The 19,462-nt window shown below is 39.6% G+C and overlaps 1 protein-coding gene across 4 annotated transcripts; it reads right to left on the bottom strand.

Annotated features, from left to right (window-relative positions):
- Positions 1–6,922: 6,922 nt before the first annotated feature.
- Positions 6,923–18,979, bottom strand: adcyap1a (adenylate cyclase activating polypeptide 1a). 4 transcript variants are annotated; one of them, XM_061965767.1, is made up of 8 exons: positions 18,782–18,979; positions 18,608–18,694; positions 18,315–18,446; positions 16,963–17,067; positions 12,548–12,679; positions 12,144–12,333; positions 7,474–7,523; positions 6,923–7,397 (listed from the first exon to the last, which is right to left on the bottom strand). In XM_061965767.1, coding segments are annotated over exons 1-7 (681 nt in total). In that variant the 5' UTR covers positions 18,784–18,979; the 3' UTR covers positions 6,923–7,397; positions 7,474–7,490. The 4 variants fall into 4 exon arrangements, with proteins under 4 accessions (XP_061821751.1, XP_061821753.1, XP_061821752.1 ...); XM_061965769.1 differs by having other exon boundaries at positions 12,144–12,264; XM_061965768.1 differs by having other exon boundaries at positions 18,608–18,979.
- Positions 18,980–19,462: the final 483 nt, after the last annotated feature.

Raw genomic sequence — 19,462 nt, 5'->3', positions numbered from 1 at the left:
GAGTGAAAAGCCAGAAACTAAAGAGTCCAATAACTAAAAACATGACTAAAACAAAACATGATTACACAGACATGACAGTATTAGTGATATTGTTATTCATCATCATCGGCGGTCACTCGAACAAGTAGGGGTGTATCCCTTTATGGAGGATGCCGGTGCGTGACTTTGTTTAACGTGGGGAGACTGGTGCACAGACAGTCACCACACGAGCCTTGACAGAATCGGGTCAGGGTTCAGTGGCATGGAGTCCAAGACGACTGGGGACCCTTTTCTGCTGCAGCCTTCTTCCGCCGTTGTGGTAATTCTTAAATCTACCGTCTTCCGCCTGCTCCGCCGTTGAGGTCTTCACCGTATCCCTGGCTAGGGTGCAATCAGGTACTAGGCCTTTGCCAAGGGACACCTGGGGTAACAGTAGTAAAGGGGTTAACCTTCTAGTGCCCCAAGACCCCTTAAAGGAGCCTCCACTGCCGGATGCACTTTAACGTCATGCCCAGGACACAAAAATTGTTATTACAAGCGCTAACGCAGACCAACTATTTATAGCGGCGCCATGATCACTTCCTGTGTGTCCCTATGTTTACATCTGCTTCCTTACTATTGTAGATCAGGGGTCGGGAACCTTTTTGGCTGAGAGAGCCATGAAACAAATATTTTAAAATGTATTTCCGTGAGAGCCATATAATATTTTTTAACACTGAATGTAACTAAATGCGTGCATTTTTTAGTAAGACCAATATTTTTTGAGTATAATAGGTCTCTTATTATTTTTATTAATATTGTTATTCTGTAGCTAACCAATAATAAATAAAATACTTTTTACCATTAATGCGACTTCTTGAACAGGTGCGATAGAAAACGGATGGATGGATATAAATGCATGAGAATGTTTTATATTTTGACACTGATTACCAGCGTAATTAGGTAGGTAGGTAGGTAGGTCTTTATTGTTATTGCCCAAGTACAACAAAACTTTGTTTTCAGCACAAACCCGTGCTTGATTAGACAAACAAACAGTGTACAGGGTCACAGAACAGCTCCAGAGCAAAGCACATATACGTATTACAACATACAACTCGAGACTTGCAACAGAGGGGAGGGAGTGGGGGCTACGGTGGCGGGCTGCAGCTCTTCGGGCACTGCCCAGCCGTCCATCACCCCTAAGGGATTCGCGTAAAGGGCGTTGGATGAATTATTCACTACTTATCGTGTTAAGCAATGTCAGCTAAGATTTATCTGAGAGCCAGATGCAGTCATCAAAAGAGCCACATCTGGCTCGAGAGCCATAGGTTCCCTACCCCTGTTGTAGATCATAGACAATGCCTCTCACCTGGACAGTAGAAGGATGAGTAGGTATTCCGACAAGTTGGTACACTTTGACAGTCAATCTAGACCCGGAAATGGCGAGAATGACACGAAAAGAGGCTCGGTTCCACCCCCCGTTTCATCATGAGGATTATGAGTAATTTTTCATCTAAACGGGAATATATGTGTGACGCTCGGGTCGCATGACGGAGATTAGTGGCGAGTTCCCAAGATGCAGAAGATTGAGGAGGCATCGTGCAAGTAAAAGTATTTAATATAGCTCAAAAACAAAGAAAGATGAGTGCCGCTGGGAAGGCACCGAAGCATAGGGAAGGCTATGCAAAAACCAAACCAAAACTGGCAGGTGCGAAGCAACAAAACGGAATGCAGGAATATAGCAAAAACTCCCGTCCACATGAAGAATATTCATTCCAAACAACGTTCAGACAAAGAATGGTGGCTCACACTCAACTTAAATAAGTCTTAATCACCAACAGAAAACAGGTGAGGGGAAAAAGTGCTCGAAGGCATGTGTAAAGTGAGTTGTGAAAAAAACACCAACACAACAGGAAGTGCCACCAAAATAAGAGCGCAGGACAGGAACAAGCACCAAACACAGGAGAACACCAACAAAACCCAACACAAAGGCACGGACTGGTGTAACCAGCCGTGACAATATGAACATCCTCGCTGTCGACATTCTTATGACAGCAGACCTTGTACAGTAGGTGATGTTTTATTATGTTTGTTGGCTTTCATGGAGCCTGCAGTGAGTAATAATCAGTGATGAAGAAGAAAAAAAGCAAACGAGATGCATTTTGCACCGTGTATGCTTAAAATGATCAAACTACATAATTAGGGACCGCAATGTCCCTTTGGGACAGAGGACCCTATTGTAATTGTAAGGTTTTATTATTATTATTCCGCCGCCTCCTTGAGCTGTAATTTGACCCCCTTAACATGCTTCAAAACTCACCATATTTGACACACACATCAGGACTGGCTAAAATTGCCATCTAATAAAAAAAAACAACCCCAAAACTCAAAATTGCGCTCTAGCACCCCCTACGAAAGAAACTGACAAAACTGCTTGTAACTTCCGGTAGGAATGTTGTAGAGACATAAAACGAAAACCTCTATGTAGGTCTGACTTAGACCTAGATTTCATACATTAACGTCCTTCAGCAAAAATCAACAGGAAGTTGGCAATTCCCCCTTCAAAACAATAGTTTAGTAAAAACAGTCACTTTTGCCTCTTTGAACTGTAATTTGACCCCCTTAACATGCTTCAAAACTCACCAAACTGGACACACACATCAGGACTTGCAAAATTTGCGATCTAATAAAAAAAAAAAAAAAACCCAAAACTCAAAATTGCGCTCTAGCGCCCCCTAGGAATAAAACACAGACACAACTGCTCCTAGGAAGAAAACTCAGACAAAACTGCTTGTAACTTCCAGTACGAATGTCGTAGAGACATGAAACAAAAACCTCTATGTAGGTCTTACTTAGACCTACATTTCATTCATTGACAACCCCCAGCAAAAATTAACAGGAAGTTTGCAATTCCCCTTCAAAACAAAAGTTTTGTAAAAATCGGTATCCTTTTTTCAAACATTATCTTCTCTGATCGCGTTTGTCGTGTCAGCTTCAAACTAGCACAGGAGAGAGATTGAACCCTTCTGATTAAAAGTTGACCAAAGACTTTTAATTACTGCTCCGGTTTGGATTTTATGTGCCGTCAAAGTCGGTCCCGTCCATCGCTGCTTGCAGTTTTAATTATTAAATATTATTATAAATGTGGCCGTTATTACATGACATGTATACTTACATCATGTATATAAAACCTTAATGGAGGTGTTTGGATGTTTTTAAGAGCTTTGTAGTCCGAATAGAGCGTCTCCCATAGGCTCCATTGTAAACAAACATTTGATCACATTTATTTAATATTTAGAATGCATTTAAAAAAAAATCCATACTGTATGTACTGCATGCAACGTTCCCTCTATGGTGCGCGCCTGTGCAATTGCGCACTGCTCAAGCGTCCTCTGCGCACGGCAAAATCAAATTAAAAAATTAGCGCATAACAATTTTCGACACACGGACACGACAGAGAAAACAGTTTTCTTCATCATTGTTCAAATATTGTAACGTCTGTCGAGACGCTTTGAGGACATGAATTCCATCCATCATTTTACTGAGCAAAGCTCTTTATTGTCGGCCGTAAACACATCACCAAAACATTAGTAAAAAAAAATGATATCTAGCAAAACTGGTCATTTTCTGCAGTACAAACCAGACCAAAAGCAACTTTGTTATATCAACAGCAGCCGCTCGCTCTTTCTCACTTGCGCCAACACATGCACATATGGCACTTAGCCAATGATGCGTTTACAGCCACATAAAAAGTCGGACAACTCCAACACCACACATAAAGTGTCATTCCAGGTCGTTACACTATGATTTACCAATCACATGTGTGCTTTTATTGGGAATCTTAATTTATAAATATTAATCATGAAATGCTGTTAGTATATTAAATAAATACTAATAAAGATATATTTTTTACAAACAGGAAGTTGCAGGAATGTACACATGATCCCAGCTTACATCTCATTGTGCAACATGTGAATGTTTTAATGGGAACTAAATGCAATGTCTGAAAGGGGTACAAATTATTTCCAAAGCAGGACCTCCACCCAGACAAACAATACAAGTACACAGTTCATGAAAAACAATATTTGTTGTTATTGTCATTGTAAGTGGGCCTAAACACTTATATTAGATAATAACCTCATGGAAATGACTGCTGTAATATGATTATAATATTAAGAGAATGTTGTCTGTCTATCTGTGTTGGCCCTGTGATGAGGTGGGGACTTGTCCAGGGTGTACCCCGCCTTCCGCCTGAATGCAGTTGAGATAGGCTCCAGCACCCCCTGCGACCCCGAAAGGGACAAGCGGTAGAAAATGGATGGATGGATGGAGATTGAACTTGTTATTTAGTCAGGTTTGGGACAGGTGTGCTGCTGGTGTAGTCACAGTGTGCACGTCTGATGTTGCTCACATGGGCTCCACTGAATGCTCAGGGAGTTTTTGCGTTTGCTCACACACATGAAACAAATCAAGGTCTAACAGGGCGGCTAGTGTATGTGTGTATGTGTGTAAGTGGGAATGTGTGTGTGTGTGTGTGTGTGTGTGTGTGTGTGTGTGTGTGTGTGTGTGTGTGTGTGTGTGTGTGTGTGTGTGTGGTGGGTGCGGCCCACGTGACCAAGTTTTTGTTCGTGACAAGTATTTGTGTTTAAGTCAGACTGACAAGCCAATACAACAAAGGGGGGTGGGGGTGGGGGGGGGTGCTGTTTAAATGTCACTCGCAGGCACGCCCGGAGTCCCCAGGGGGTCCACAGGGGGGCAGCACCTCTCCTACAACTCTAATAAGCCACAACGTTGACGCTGATTTGATGTAAACCCCAAATGAATGTTGTATAATGTGACAATAACATGTATGATGCATGACACATTATTTATGACAATAGCATGTTTACATCTTGATAATAATATGCATGATAAAAATACTCATGACACGTATGATTCATGACAATAACATGTATGATTCATGAAAATAACATGTATGATTCATGACAATAACATGTATGATTCATGATAATAACATGTATGGTTCATGACAATGACATGTATGATTCATGACAATAACATGTATGATTCATGATAATAACATGTATGATTCATGAAAATACCATGTATGATTCATGGCAATAACATGTATGATTCATGACAATAACATGTATGATTCATGACAATAACACGTATGATTCATGACAATAACACGTATGATTCATGAAAATAACATGTATGATTCATGACAATAACATGTATGATTCATGATAATAACATGTATGGTTCATGACAATGACACGTATGATTCATGACAATAACATGTATGATTCATGATAATAACATGTATGATTCATGAAAATACCATGTATGATTCATGGCAATAACATGTATGATTCATGACAATAACATGTATGATTCATGACAATAACACGTATGATTCATGACAATAACACGTATGATTCATGAAAATAACATGTATGATTCATGACAATAACATGTATGATTCATGATAATAACATGTATGGTTCATGACAATGACACGTATGATTCATGATAATAACATGTATGATTCATGACAATGACACGTATGATTCATGGCAATAACATGTATGATTCATGATAATAACATGTATGGTTCATGACAATGACAAGTATGATTCATGGCAATAATATGTATGATTCATGACAATAACATGTATGATTCATGACAATAACATGTATGATTCATGACAATGACATGTATGATTCATGACAATGACATGTATGATGCATGACAATGACATGTATGATGCATGACAATAACATGTATGATTCATGACAATAACATGCATGATTCATGACAATAACACGTATGATTCATGACAATAACATGTATGATTCATGACAATAACATGTATGATTCATGACAATGACATGTATGATTCATGACAATAACATGTATGATTCATGACAATAACATGTATGATTCATGACAATAACATGTATGATTCATGACAATAACATGTATGATTCATGACAATGACATGTATGATTCATGATAATAACATGTATGATTCATGATAATAAAATGTATGATTCATGACAATAACATGTATGATTCATGACAATAACATGTATGATTCATGACAATAACATGTATGATTCATGATAATGACATGTATGATTCATGACAATGACACACATGATTTATGACAATGACACGTATGATTCATGACAATAACATGTATGATTCATGACAATGACACACATGATTTATGACAATGACAGGTATGATTCATGACAATAACATGTATGATTCATGACAATAACACACATGATTTATGACAATGACACGTATTATCCATGACAATGATGTATGATTCATGATCATTGCAAATATGACTCATGACATTAACATGCATGATTCATGACAACATGTATAATTCATGACAAGACGATGATCACACTATGATTTATGACAACGCCATGTGGTATTTATGACAGTAACACGCGATTCATCATAACTCATAACATGAATGACACAATATGTACGACTAAAACACGTACGAATCATGACATTCACATGTATGATTCACGACAATGACACATGACATTTATGACTAAACCATGTATAATTCATGACATTAACACGTATGAATCATGACAATGACATGCTTTATGACTAACACATATGATTCATGACATTATCACGTATGATTTATGACTAAAATATGTATGATTCATGACTAACACTCATGATTCATGACAATAACACGCATGATTTATGACAGTAATATATATATATTCATGGTCATTAAAGATCTAAGATCCATGGCAGGAGTTTTTGGAGCATATTTATTGCTTGTGACCAGTTGTATTTAGAAGTTGTGCAAGCTTGTGTCCACAAACACGTCAATGTACTTTTATGTGTGACTTGAAGCGAGGCAAAGGGTCGCAGGCCAACTGGAGTCAGTGTTAGGTTGTGAAAGCCTCTGCGTTACCATGGAAACGAGACAATTTTATAAGCTCTTATGGTTTGGGAAACATTTTCACTGGGCTACCAAACATTACATACTGCACACAATACCATTTTTTGTTGTTTACAAAAATTTATTCAAAGAAATCAACATTTTATTTTGGAACATTTATTGACTTGACACTCAGTCCTAACTATAAGAATCACTTCCTGTCATAAATACATATTTATGCATGATTTTTTTTTTTTTTTTTTGTAAGGCTATTGGCTGTGTGGTTATCGTACACAAGTTGCAGGCGTCTCACAAGAAAAAGAACAGAAATAAAAGAAGTTCCACTGTCCAACGAGCACAAAGGTTAGGGGGGTGTAAGCCGACGATGTGCAGCATCTTAGGGCCACTAAATAGCCGTCATTCATGGCCATTTCCATTGGAGAAAAAAAGACAAAAAAAAAAGCCGATGCAAAGCACCGCAGCCACAAAGTGCTCCGTGCGTCGCAAAGCCTGGAGAAGAGTGCGACATGAAAAACAGAAACGATCAGCCATGGCCCGCTACTTTCCTCATTTGCACCCCACTTACTTCTCGTCCCTCCTCGTTCAACGTCCTTGCATCGCGCCGTCCTTCTCCTGCTTCGGCCGTGCACAATTCAACAGGAAGTCACAAAACATTGGCCACCATTTTGCATGGAAGAGAAGAATCAGCGGTGCGTGCGCTTCATGCACGCGCTTTCTTTTCTTTTTTTTTTTAATCATTTGTACATCAGTCATGTGACACAAGGAGACAAACGTGGACCACCGCCAAGTTCCCCATGCAGAAACAACCATGTGACAAGCATCCTTTTTCTTCCCGACCTCCACCAACAAGTACACAACACCAGAAGAAGCATTCGTCCAAATCTGGGATTGATGCTTTGCTGCCACTTACAGAAGTGGAGTGGCACTGCATCACTTTTAGCTCATGTTGCTTTTTCAAAAGATGGATACTTGGTGATGGGCGGAGAGACACGGAGAAAACAGAAGAAGGCGAGCGACTGCAGCAACGTCCTGACGCCGCCAACACAGGAAAGATCCAAATTCCAAAACCAAAAAGAGACAAACACACACATAGGAAAATGCAGCAAACATGTGCACACAAATGCCAAAAACAACCGTATGAGAGAAATGCTGCAAGTTCACGGAAATCAGCTAAGTTACAAGGAAGTTCGACAGGCTACTAGGACGTTGTGGAAGCTCCTGGGAATGTAGGGAGACTAACAGGAAGTTAAGGAGGCCATATGAATGCTAGTTAGGCTACCAGGAAGTATGTCAGGCTACCTGGAAGTTAGGGAGGTAGTTAGCTAGGTTACATGGAAGTTAGCCAGGCTACCAGGAAATAAAGGAGGTAGTTAGGCAGTTAGGGAGGAAGTTAGCCAGGCTATCGGGAAATTAGGGAGGCAGTTAGGCAGGCTACCAGGAAGTGAGCCAGGCTACCAGGAAGTCAGGAAGGCTAAGCGGAAGTTAGAGAGGAAGTTACCTAGGTTACAAGGAGGTTAGCCAGGCTATCAAAAAATTTGAGAGGAAGTTAGGCGGGCTACAAGGAAATTGGGAAATTGGGGAGGAACTTAGGCAAGCGACCAGTAAGTTAGGAAGGTTGCTAAAAAGTTAGGGAGGGTACCAGGAAAACGGGAAATTAGGTGGGCTACCAGGAAGTTAGGAGGGCTGCTAAAAAGTTAGGGAGGGTACCAGGAAGTTAGGGAGGAAGTTAGGCAGACTACCAGGAAGTTAGGGAGGAAGTTAGGCGGGCATTTAGGAAGTTAGGAAGGCTGCTAAAAAGTTAAGGAGGCTACCAGGAAATCGGGAAATTAGGGAGGAAGTTAGGCGGGCTACCAGGAAGTTAGGAAGGCTGCTAAAAAGTTAGGGAGGGTACCAGGAAGTTAGGCAGGCTACCAGGAAATTGGGGAGGAACTTAGGCGGGCTACCAGGAAGTTAGGTAGGCTGCTAAAAAGTTAGGTAGGGTACCAGGAAGTTAGGGAGGCTAACAGGAAATCGGGAAATTAGGGAGGAAGTTAGGCGGGCTACCAGGAAGTTAGGAAGGCTGCTAAAAAGTTAGGGAGGGTACCAGGAAGTTAGGCAGGCTACCAGGAAGTTAGACAGGCTACCAGGAAGCCTGGAAATTAGGCAGGAAGTTAGGCAGGCTACCAGGAAGTTAGGAAGGCTGCTTAAAAGTTAGGGAGGGTACCAGGAAGTTAGGCAGGCTACCAGGTAGTTAGGCAGGCTACCAGGGAATTGGGAAATTGGGGAGGAACTAAGGCAAGCTACCAGGAAGTTAGGAAGGTTGCTAAAAAGTTAGGGAGGGTACCAGGAAAACGGGAAATTAGGCTGGCTACCAGGAAGTTAGGAGGGCTGCTAAAAAGTTAGGGAGGGTACCAGGAAGTTAGGGAGGAAGTTAGGTGGGCATTTAGGAAGTTAGGAAGGCTGCTAAAAAGTTAAGGAGGCTAACAGGAAATTGGGAAATTAGGGAGGAAGTTAGGCGGGCTACCAGGAAGTTAGGAAGGCTGCTAAAAAGTTAGGGAAGGTACCAGGAAGTTAGGCAGGCTACCAGGAAATTGGGGAGGAACTTAGGCGGGCTACCAGGAAGTTAGGTAGGCTGCTAAAAAGTTAGGTAGGGTACCAGGAAGTTAGGCAGGCTAACAGGAAATCGGGAAATTAGGGAGGAAGTTAGGCGGGCTACCAGGAAGTTAGGAAGGCTGCTAAAAAGTTAGGGAGGGTACCAGGAAGTTAGGCAGGCTACCAGGAAGTTAGGCAGGCTACCAGGAAGCCTGGAAATTAGGCAGGAAGTTATCAGGCTACCAGGAAGTTAGGAAGGCTGCTTAAAAGTTAGGGAGGGTACCAGGAAGTTAGGCAGGCTACCAGGTAGTTAGGCAGGCTACCAGGGAATTGGGAAATTGGGGAGGAACTTAGACGGGCTACCAGGAAGTTAGGAAGGTTGCTAAAAAGTTAGGGAGGGTACCAGGAAAACGGGAAATTAGGCGGGCTACCAGGAAGTTAGGAGGGCTGCTAAAAAGTTAGGGAGGGTACCAGGAAGTTAGGGAGGAAGTTAGGCAGACTACCAGGAAGTTAGGGAGGAAGTTAGGTGGGCATTTAGGAAGTTAGGAAGGCTGCTAAAAAGTTAAGGAGGCTACCAGGAAATCGGGAAATTAGGGAGGAAGTTAGGCGGGCTACCGGGAAGTTAGGTAGGCTGCTAAAAAGTTAGGGAGGGTACCAGGAAGTTAGGCAGGCTACCAGGAAATTGGGGAGGAACTTAGGCGGGCTACCAGGAAGTTAGGTAGGCTGCTAAAAAGTTAGGTAGGGTACCAGGAAGTTAGGCAGGCTAACAGGAAATCGGGAAATTAGGGAGGAAGTTAGGCGGGCTACCAGGAAGTTAGGAAGGCTGCTAAAAAGTTAGGGAGGGTACCAGGAAGTTAGACAGGCTACCAGGAAATTGGGAACTTGGGGAGGAACTTAGGTGGGCTACCAGGAAGTTAGGAAGGCTGCTAAAAAGTTAGGGAGGGTACCAGGAAATCTGGAAATTAGGTGGGCTACCAGGAAGTTAGGAGGGTACCAGGAAGTTAGGTGGGAAGTTAGGCAGACTACCAGGAAGTTAGGGAGGAAGTTAGGCGGGCATTTAGAAAGTTAGGAAGGCTGCTAAAAAGTTAGGGAAGCTACCAGGAAGTTAGGGAGGAAGTTAGGCAGTCTACCAGGAAGTTAGGGAGGAAGTTAGGCGGGCATTTAGGAAGTTAGGAAGGCTGCTAAAAAGTTAGGGAAGCTACCAGGAAGTTAGAAAGGAAGTTAGGCAGGCTACCAGGAAATCGGGAAATTAGGGAGGAAGTTAGGCAGGCTACCAGGAAGTTAAGCAGGCTACCAGGAAATCGGGAAATTGGGGAGGAACTTAGGCGGGCTACCAGAAAGTTAGGAAGGCTGCTAAAATGTTAGGGAGGCTACCACGAAAGCTGGAAATTAGGTAGGAAGTTAGGCAGGCTACCAGGAAGTTTGGAAGGCTGCTTAAAAGTTAGGGAGGCTACCAGGAAGTTAGGGAGGAAGTTAGGCAGGCTATCAGTAAATCGGGAAATTAGGGAGGACTTTAGGCGGGCTATCAGGAAGTTAGGAAGGCTACTAAAAAGTTAGGGAGGCTACCAGGAAATCAGGGACAAAGTTAGCCAGGCTATCAGGAAGTAAGGGAGGAAGTTAGCCAGTCTACCAGGAAGTGAGGGAGGAAATTAAGCAGGCTACCAGGAAGTAAGGGATGAAGTTAGCCAGGCTACCAGGAAGTTAGGCAGGCTACCAGGAAGTAATGGAGGAAGTTAGGGAGGCTACCAGGAAATAGGGGAGGAAGTTAGCCAGGCTACCAGAAAGTAAGAGAGGAAGTTAGGCAGGCTACCAGGAAGTAAGGGAGGAAGTTAGCCAGTCTACCAGGAAGTAAGGGAGGAAATTAAGCAGGCTACCAGGAAGTAATGGAGGAAGTTAGGGAGGCTACCAGGAAATAGGGGAGGAAGTTAGCCAGGCTACCAAGAGGTTAGCCAGGCTACCAGAAAGTAAGAGAGGAAGTTAGCCAGGCTACCAAGAAGTTAGGCAGGCTACCAGGAAGTAAGGGAGGAAGTTAGCAGAGCTAGCACGGGCTCCATCTAATTCCTGGTAGCCTACATTGTTGACAACATGTATGAATTTACCATGAATTGATTAACGTGGACCCCGACTTAAACAAGTTGAAAAACTTATTGGGGTGTTACCATTTAGTGGTCAATTGTACGGAATATGTACTGTACTGTGCAATCTACTAATACAAGTCTCAATCAATCAATCAATGACTTATTGCAGCATTTGTTTCCATGAAGGTCATTTCAGTGTTTTTGGTATTTGCAGCAATTTTTTATTTGCCATATTTTCAACATATTTTTGACGGTGTTTTTTGATCATTTCTGTGTTTGGAGCCTTCGGACGTTGCTGCGTGTTCGTCCTTCTTAGGTTTGGTTTCCAAGCACAGAAACACAAGATTGGCACCTGACAAAGCCTAAGCTGACTTTGTCAACATTCACGGAAGAAAAAGGCGAGAAAGGCCCCCAAACGCACCTGGCGTGCCAGATTTGGGGTTTTCGACAGAGTGACAGGAGCATCGTTGAGGGATTTTGGGCTGACAAGAATTGACGGTGCGAGGAAAAAAGGGGAGAAGAAGAAGAAGGAGAGGCACAAGACTCCTCTGGCCAAACGCCTCATGGTCGAGAGACCAAAACTCACCGGGAACTTGGGGAAGACGCGTTTGAGCCAGTCCCGCAAAAAAGCCTCCAAGTCCTCCCCGTCTGGGAGGGCATCAAAGTCTAAGTCTTGTAGCGCACGATGGAAAGCTACGTCTTCATGTCTGTTGTGGACAGAGACAACTGGAGTCTTATTCATGTCCTCCTTCGCACAGGCACAGTGTCTTCCATCACTTGCAGGTTTTCCCAAAACAAAACAAGATTATTATGAAAATATCATTTAACGGCTTCCCTAGGACATAACTCATGAATAAAGGACACGTTAAGGAACACAAAAGCTGCTCTGGAGATGACTTCATCTGGGGGACGCGCAAACAAGGAAGCTTTTTGTTGTTCTTCTACAAATATGTCAGCCAGCGTCCTTTCCTTCCAATTCTCTGTCTATACCTTTTCCCCAGCACCGCCGCCAGGTACTTCTTCACTGCCATCTGCTTCCGGTAGCGACTGTAGCTGTCCGTGAAGATGCCGTCCGAGTGTCGCTTGGACAGAGGCTCCCAGTTCTCGTCCGTCGCCTTCCCGCTGTGTGCGAGTGTGTAGGGGCGGGTGGTGCAGGAGGAGAAAGAAAGACCACCATCACTATCGCATGTGCACACATCCACATCAATAGTCTGCATATTATGGAAAACATTCAAGTTCCTGAGATAACAATATTCAGTTTAAATGATAAATAGTACGTAAGAAAATGGAAAAAAAAACAACAACAAGGGACTAAGTGGTAGGGAGATAGATATGTTTCAATCTTTTTGGTACATTAAGGTAGTAATAATGTACTTAAGCAGTCGTGAATGAAGGAAACAACGTATGTAGCTAGTTATAAATGAAGAAAATGATGTATGTACCGTATTTTTCGGAATATAAGTCGCTCCGGAGTATAAGTCGCACCAGCCGAAAATGCATAATAAAGAAGGAAAAAAACATATATACAGCTTTGACCTAATTTCTCTGCCTTCTTGTTTTTAAATGCACTGCTTGCTTATCTGTTTTTATCCAGTGCTTTCATGCTTTTTATTTCTATTTTTATCAATGTTTCTGTTTGTGTGTCATGATTTCATTTCTATTTAAATTTTTTATTATATATTCTTACTTTCTATTTTTATTTTTATAGCACTTTGAGATTTTAACAAATGTAAAGTGCGTTACAAATGCAATTCATTATTATTATTATATATAAGTCGCACTGGAGTATAAGTCGCATTTTTTGAGGAAATGTATTTGATAAAACCCAACACCAAGAATAGACATTTGAAAGGCAATTTAAAATAAATAAAGAATAAGAATAAGCTGGACAGGACAAAAAAAAAAATAATAATAATAATAATAATTTTAAAAAAAATAAAAAAAATAAATAAAAAATAAATAAAAAATAAAATAAATAAAAAATAGTGAACAACAGGCTGAATAAGTGTACGTTATATGAGGCATAAATAACCAACTGAGAACGTGCCTGGTATGTTAACGTAACATATTATGGTAAGAGTCATTCAAATAACTATAACATATAGAACATGCTATACGTTTACCAAACAACTCCTAATCGCTAAATCCCATGAAATCTTATACGTCTAGTCTCTTACGTGAATGAGATTTTACGGTAATGTGTTAATAATTTCACACATAAGTCGTTGACTATAAGTCAAAATATGAAAAAAAACTGCGACTTATAGTCCGAAAAATACGGTAAGTAGTTATGAATTGAGTAAATGAGTATATTAGTAATTGTTTACAACCTATTATAAATTAAGAAAATAATGTGAGTAGTTTTAGTTTTATAACTATAATGTATCTAAGTAGTTGTAAATCAAGAAAATGTATGTAAGTAGTTATAAATTAAAAAATAATGTGTGTCAGTACTTATAAATTAGGTAAATGATGTAGGTACAGTGTTATTAATCAAGAAAATGATGTGAAGTGAAGTGAATTATATTTATATAGCGCTTTTTCTCTAATGACTCAAAGCGCTTTACATAGTGAAACCCAATATCTAAGTTACATTTAAACCAGTGTGGGTGGCACTGGGAGCAGGTGGGTAAAGTGTCTTGCCCAAGGACACAACGGCAGTGACTAGGATGGCAGAAGCGGGGATCGAACCTGCAACCCTCAAGTTGCTGGCACGGCCGCTCTACCAACCGAGCTATACCGCCGATGTATGTGAGTAGTTATAAATTAAGAAAATAATGTAAGTACTTATAGTTATAAATTAGAAAGAAATAATGTACCGGTATCCAGGTAGTTATAAAGTTAGAAAATTATGTAGGTAAGTGTTATAAAGTAAAAACATAATATATGTAAGTAGTTATATGTCAAGAAAATGATGCAGTTGTAGTTGTAAATTAAGAAAATAAATTAAGCAGTTATAGTTATAAATTTGAAAACGTAGTTATAAATTAAGAACAGTTGTATGTAAGTAGTTGTGAATTATGACAATTATTTAAATAAATAAAATACAATTATTATTGTCATTGTTTACAACCAGTTGTAAATTAAGAAAATAATGTAAGTAGTTATAGTTATAAAACTTTAATGTATTTTAGTAGCTATAAATTAAGAAAATTATTTGTAGTTATACATTAACAAAATAATGTAAGTAGTTATAGTTATAAATAATGTATCTAAGTAGTTATAAATTAAGAAAATAATTATGTAAGTAGTTATAAATTAAGAAAATGTGAGTAGTTACAGTTATAAATTAGGAAATTCTGTAAGTAGTTATACATTAAGAACAGTATATATGTAAGTAGTTATACATTAGGAAAACAATGTAGGTAGTTATAGTTATAAATAAGAAAAAATAATGTATCTAAGTAGTTATAAATTAAAAAAACAATGAATGTCAGTACTTATAAATTAAAAAAATAATGTAGGTAGTAATAGTTATAAATAAGAAAAAATAATGTATCTAAGTAGTTATAAATTTAAAAATAACGAATGTCAGTACTTATAAATTAAAAATATAATTATGTAAGTAGTTATATATTAAGAAAATAATGTGAGTAGTTATAGTTATAAATTAAGAACATTATGTATGTCAGTATTTATAAATTAAGAACATTATGTAAGTAGTTATAAATTGAGGCAATAACGTATGTAAGTAGTTATAAATTAAGGAAAGTAAGGAAGTAGTTATGAATAAAATAAATAATGTATGTAAGAAGTTCTAAATCAAAGAAATAATGTATGTAAGTAATTTATGAATTAAGAAAATGTTTATAAGGAGTTATGAATAAAAAAACAATGTATGTAAGTTATTATGAATTAAGGAAAAGGGTACGTCAGTAGTTATGATTAAGGAAAAAATGTATGTAACTAGTTATAGATTATGAAAAAACAATGTAAGTAAAGAAAAAAGGCAAGCAAGTAGTTATAATTAAATATAAAAGGTGTGTAAATAGTTATGATTGAGGAAATGTAAGTAAAGAAATAATGTAAATGCAACATAAATAGTTGTAAATTAAACAAATATCTTATATTTATTCTGAATGAAATAAGGTATGTAAATTATGATGAAAGAAATAAGGTACGTAAGCAGTTACGAACCAAGGAAATAATGTACATAAGTACTTATGAATTTGGGGAATATTGTGTTTTAGTAAATATGAATTAAGGGAATGTATGCAAGTAAGGAAAAATGTATGTAAGTAGCTATGATTAAGGAAATCATGTACTGTACATAAGTAGTTACGAACCAAGGAAATAATGTACATAAGTAAGTATGAATTTGGAGAATATTATGTTTTAGTAGTTATGAATTAAGGAAATGCATGCAAGTAAGGAAAAATGTATGTAAGTAGCTATGATTAAGGAAATCATGTACTGTACATAAGTAGTTACGAACCAAGGAAATAATGTACATAAGTAACTATGAATTTGGAGAATATTGTGTTTTAGTAGTTATGAATTAAGGAAATGTATGCAAGTAAGGAAAAATGTATGTAAGTAGCTATGATTAAGGAAATCGTGTACATAAGTAGTTACGAACCAAGGAAATAATGTACATAAGTACCTATGAATTTGGAGAATATTGTGTTTTAGTAGTTATGAATTAAGGAAATGTATGCAAGTAAGGAAACATGTATGTAAGTAGCTATGATTAAGGAAATCATGTACATAAGTAGTTACGAACCAAGGACATAATGTACATAAGTACCTATGAATTTGGAGAATATTGTGTTTTAGTAGTTATGAATTAAGGAAATGTATGCAAGTAAGGAAAAATTTATGTAAGTAGCTATGATTAAGGAAATCATGTACATAAGTAGTTACGAACCAAGGAAATAATGTACATAAGTACCTATGAATTTGGAGAATATTGTGTTTTAGTAGTTATGAATTAAGGAAATGTATGCAAGTAAGGAAACATATGTAAGTAGCTATGATTAAGGATATCATGAAGATAAGTCGTTAGGAATAAGGAAATGTATGCAAGTAGTTATATATTAAGGAAATAATTTTGCAAGTAGTTACAGTTTGAGTTAGGGAATAATGTAGGTAAGGAAATAAATAACGTACTTATGAATTAAATAATCTATGTTATGATTTGTTATGATTAATTAAATAGGGTACATAAGTACTTATGAATTGGGAAAAATATGCATGTAAGTAGTTTATCATGGAGATTAGGTTCAATCAGGGAAACAATGTACTTCAGTAGTCATGGTTAAGAATAGGGTCCCTAAGTAGTTATGAATTTAGGAAATAACAGGATGGTATGACAGAAGAGGACAATAACAAAAAACAAACGCAAGTACAGAGTAGTAATTTAAGTGTGTGAGACGAGTACTGTGGCATAAAGAAGACGCTCTTACCCAATACGTTTTGCCATGAGAGAATGAAGATACTTCCTGGCTGATAACTGACCCAGTGCTTTCCTGTATGCTTTATTAAACATGCCGTCTGCATGTCTCTCCAGTCTGGGATCACACACACACACACACACACACACACACACACACACACACACACACACACACACACAGATAATGACAATTACCACAGAGTTTGAACGCAACTGGGAGTCTGCAGCCTTTCGGATTTGATTTTGATTGACGCATTGTTGAAAATGTAATCACGTCCTGTTTATGTTTCGTCCAATAGAGAGACAATCGAACGCATTATTGATGATTGATTGATACTTTCAGGTCGTGACACAGGCGGTGCATTAGAGCAGTGATTTTCAACCACTGTGTGCCGTGGGAAATTATGCAACTTCATCTAATTGGTCCAAAAAATATTTTTTGCAAATCAATAATCATAATAATGTGCCGTTTTTAGTGCCTGTGCTGTCTAGAGCTTGGCAGGGTAACCGTGTAATACTCCATATCAGTAGGTAGCAGCAGGTGGTTCATTGCTTTGTAGAAGTCGGAACGCGTCGAGGATGGTTTGTCGTGATCCCAATAGGCAGAGCACAGCGGGAGACAGCGTGCAGGTAAAAAGGCATGTAACGCTTAAACCAAAAATCAACAAAAGGCAAGTCCCGCTAGGAAACCTACCGGTACTCAGTGGCCTAGTGGTTAGAGTGTCCGCCCTGAGATCGGTAGGTTGTGAGTTCAAACCCCGGCCGAGTCATACCAAAGACTATAAAAATGGGACCCATTACCTCCCTGCTTGGCACTCAGCATCAAGGGTTGGAATTGGGGGTTAAATCACCAAAAATGCTGCGCCCACTGCTCCCCTCACCTCCCAGGGGGTGAACAAGGGGATGGGTCAAATGCAGAGGACAAATTTCACCACACCTAGTGTGTGTGTGACAATCATTGGGACTTTAACTTTAACTGGCTACAAAGTCAACAAAAACGGAATGCTGGACGACAGCAAAAACTTACAGCGTGTGGAGCAAAGACATGCCATGACAATCAACAATGTCCCCTCAAAGAAGGGTAGCGTACGCACAACTTAAATAGTCTTGATTGCGAAAACAAAGCAGGAAGGCGTGAAGCTGCTACAGGAGAACACCAACAAAACAGGAAGGGTCACCAAAATAACAGCGCAAGACAGGAACTAAAGCAATACACACAGGAAACAACAACAAACTCAAAATAAGGCACGACAACCTGGTGGAGTTTCATTTTTTAACCTTTTCTGCTGGTGGTGTGCCTACGTATTATGAAAAAAATGTGCCTTGGCTCAAAAAAGGTTGAAAAACACTGCATTAGAGTACCTTTTCTCTGGCGGGTAGTACAACGAGTAGACGTCGGTCACCGATGGAGAACTTCTCACGTCCGGCTGCTCTCTGTCGTAGTCCACGGAGGGAAGAGAACGTCCATCCTCGTCGTAAACTTCACTGTCCAATCTGGAGAAATATTGAAAACCTAAACAAACAAACTTTGCTCTCTCTAGACATTTTTTTTTTTCCTGGAATCTTGTAACTCTGACACAAGAAGTAGACCACAAACAAATGTCCACTGCAGAGGACGCCGTTTCTCAGGAGGCTGAGTTCAAATCCGCACCTACCTCACACTGGGAAAGCCAAGCCCCCAGCTGTGATGCCAGATTATTCCGTAAATGAGGAAGACTAGAGTGGCTTTACTGGACATTTTCCTGCAAAAAAAAAAGAGCAAAAAACATAAAGTCGTCCTATCGCTATGTTGGATTTAGATGCTATGAGTGTGGAAGTTGGACACCAACATGTCTTCTCTTGGCGCTGGCTGAAGCCGAGTGAGATAGGAGCGAGATGGGAGCGCTCCTTCCTCTCTTCTGGTGGTTTGGTGTCAGTCAAGCGGCCCCCTCCCCGTGCAGCCTGGAGGCGACGACACTAGGCCACAACTTTTTTCTTGCCGGCTTTTTATGCATGCGTCCATAAGGATGTCCTCCTTGTCTCGTCACGTCGGGGGAAAAGGGGAGTGTGTGGAAGTGGGTTTGCAGGGGGCGGGAGGCGGGAGGCGGTGGCGTCACCAGTGACATGTCCCACTGGGGTTAAGCAATTAAAAAAACCCAAAAAAAACTGAATGGTTTCTTGCACAATCATTAATGAAAAAAAAACGCATGACGTCATGCCACTATGGAGGTCACGTGACCATGTCAGGGTGCGCTTCATTAGTCAATAGCGTATGACTCAGGGCTAACATTAAAAGGTAACAATAATAATAAAACATACAAACTCAGGACACTTTTTCATGCCTTCTTCACAGTTCCATAACAGTTACCGTATTTTTCGGACTATAAGTCGCAGTTTTTTTTCATAGTTTGGCCGGGCTCCAGTGCGATTTATATATGTTTTTTTCTTTCTTTATTATGCATTTTCGGCAGGTGCGACTTATACTCCGGTGCAACTTATACTCCGAAAAATACGGTAATTATCGTTTACCA

This window comes from Nerophis lumbriciformis, linkage group LG07, assembly GCF_033978685.3.
Source record: "Nerophis lumbriciformis linkage group LG07, RoL_Nlum_v2.1, whole genome shotgun sequence".
NCBI lineage: Eukaryota > Metazoa > Chordata > Actinopteri > Syngnathiformes > Syngnathidae > Nerophis > Nerophis lumbriciformis.
Note: the sequence above shows the minus strand (reverse complement) of the source record. Positions and strands in the feature narration are given on the sequence as shown.

Excerpts from the sequence above, each read along its gene's own strand:
- adcyap1a (XM_061965767.1), bottom strand. Across the intron at positions 12,334-12,547 it reads GCGGCGGTGCTGGGGAAAAG|TGATGGAAGACACTGTGCCT; the intron begins GTATAGACAGAG and ends AAAACCTGCAAG. Across the intron at positions 7,524-12,143 it reads GCGTCTTCCCCAAGTTCCCG|CAGGAGAAGGACGGCGCGAT; the intron begins GTGAGTTTTGGT and ends GCACGGCCGAAG.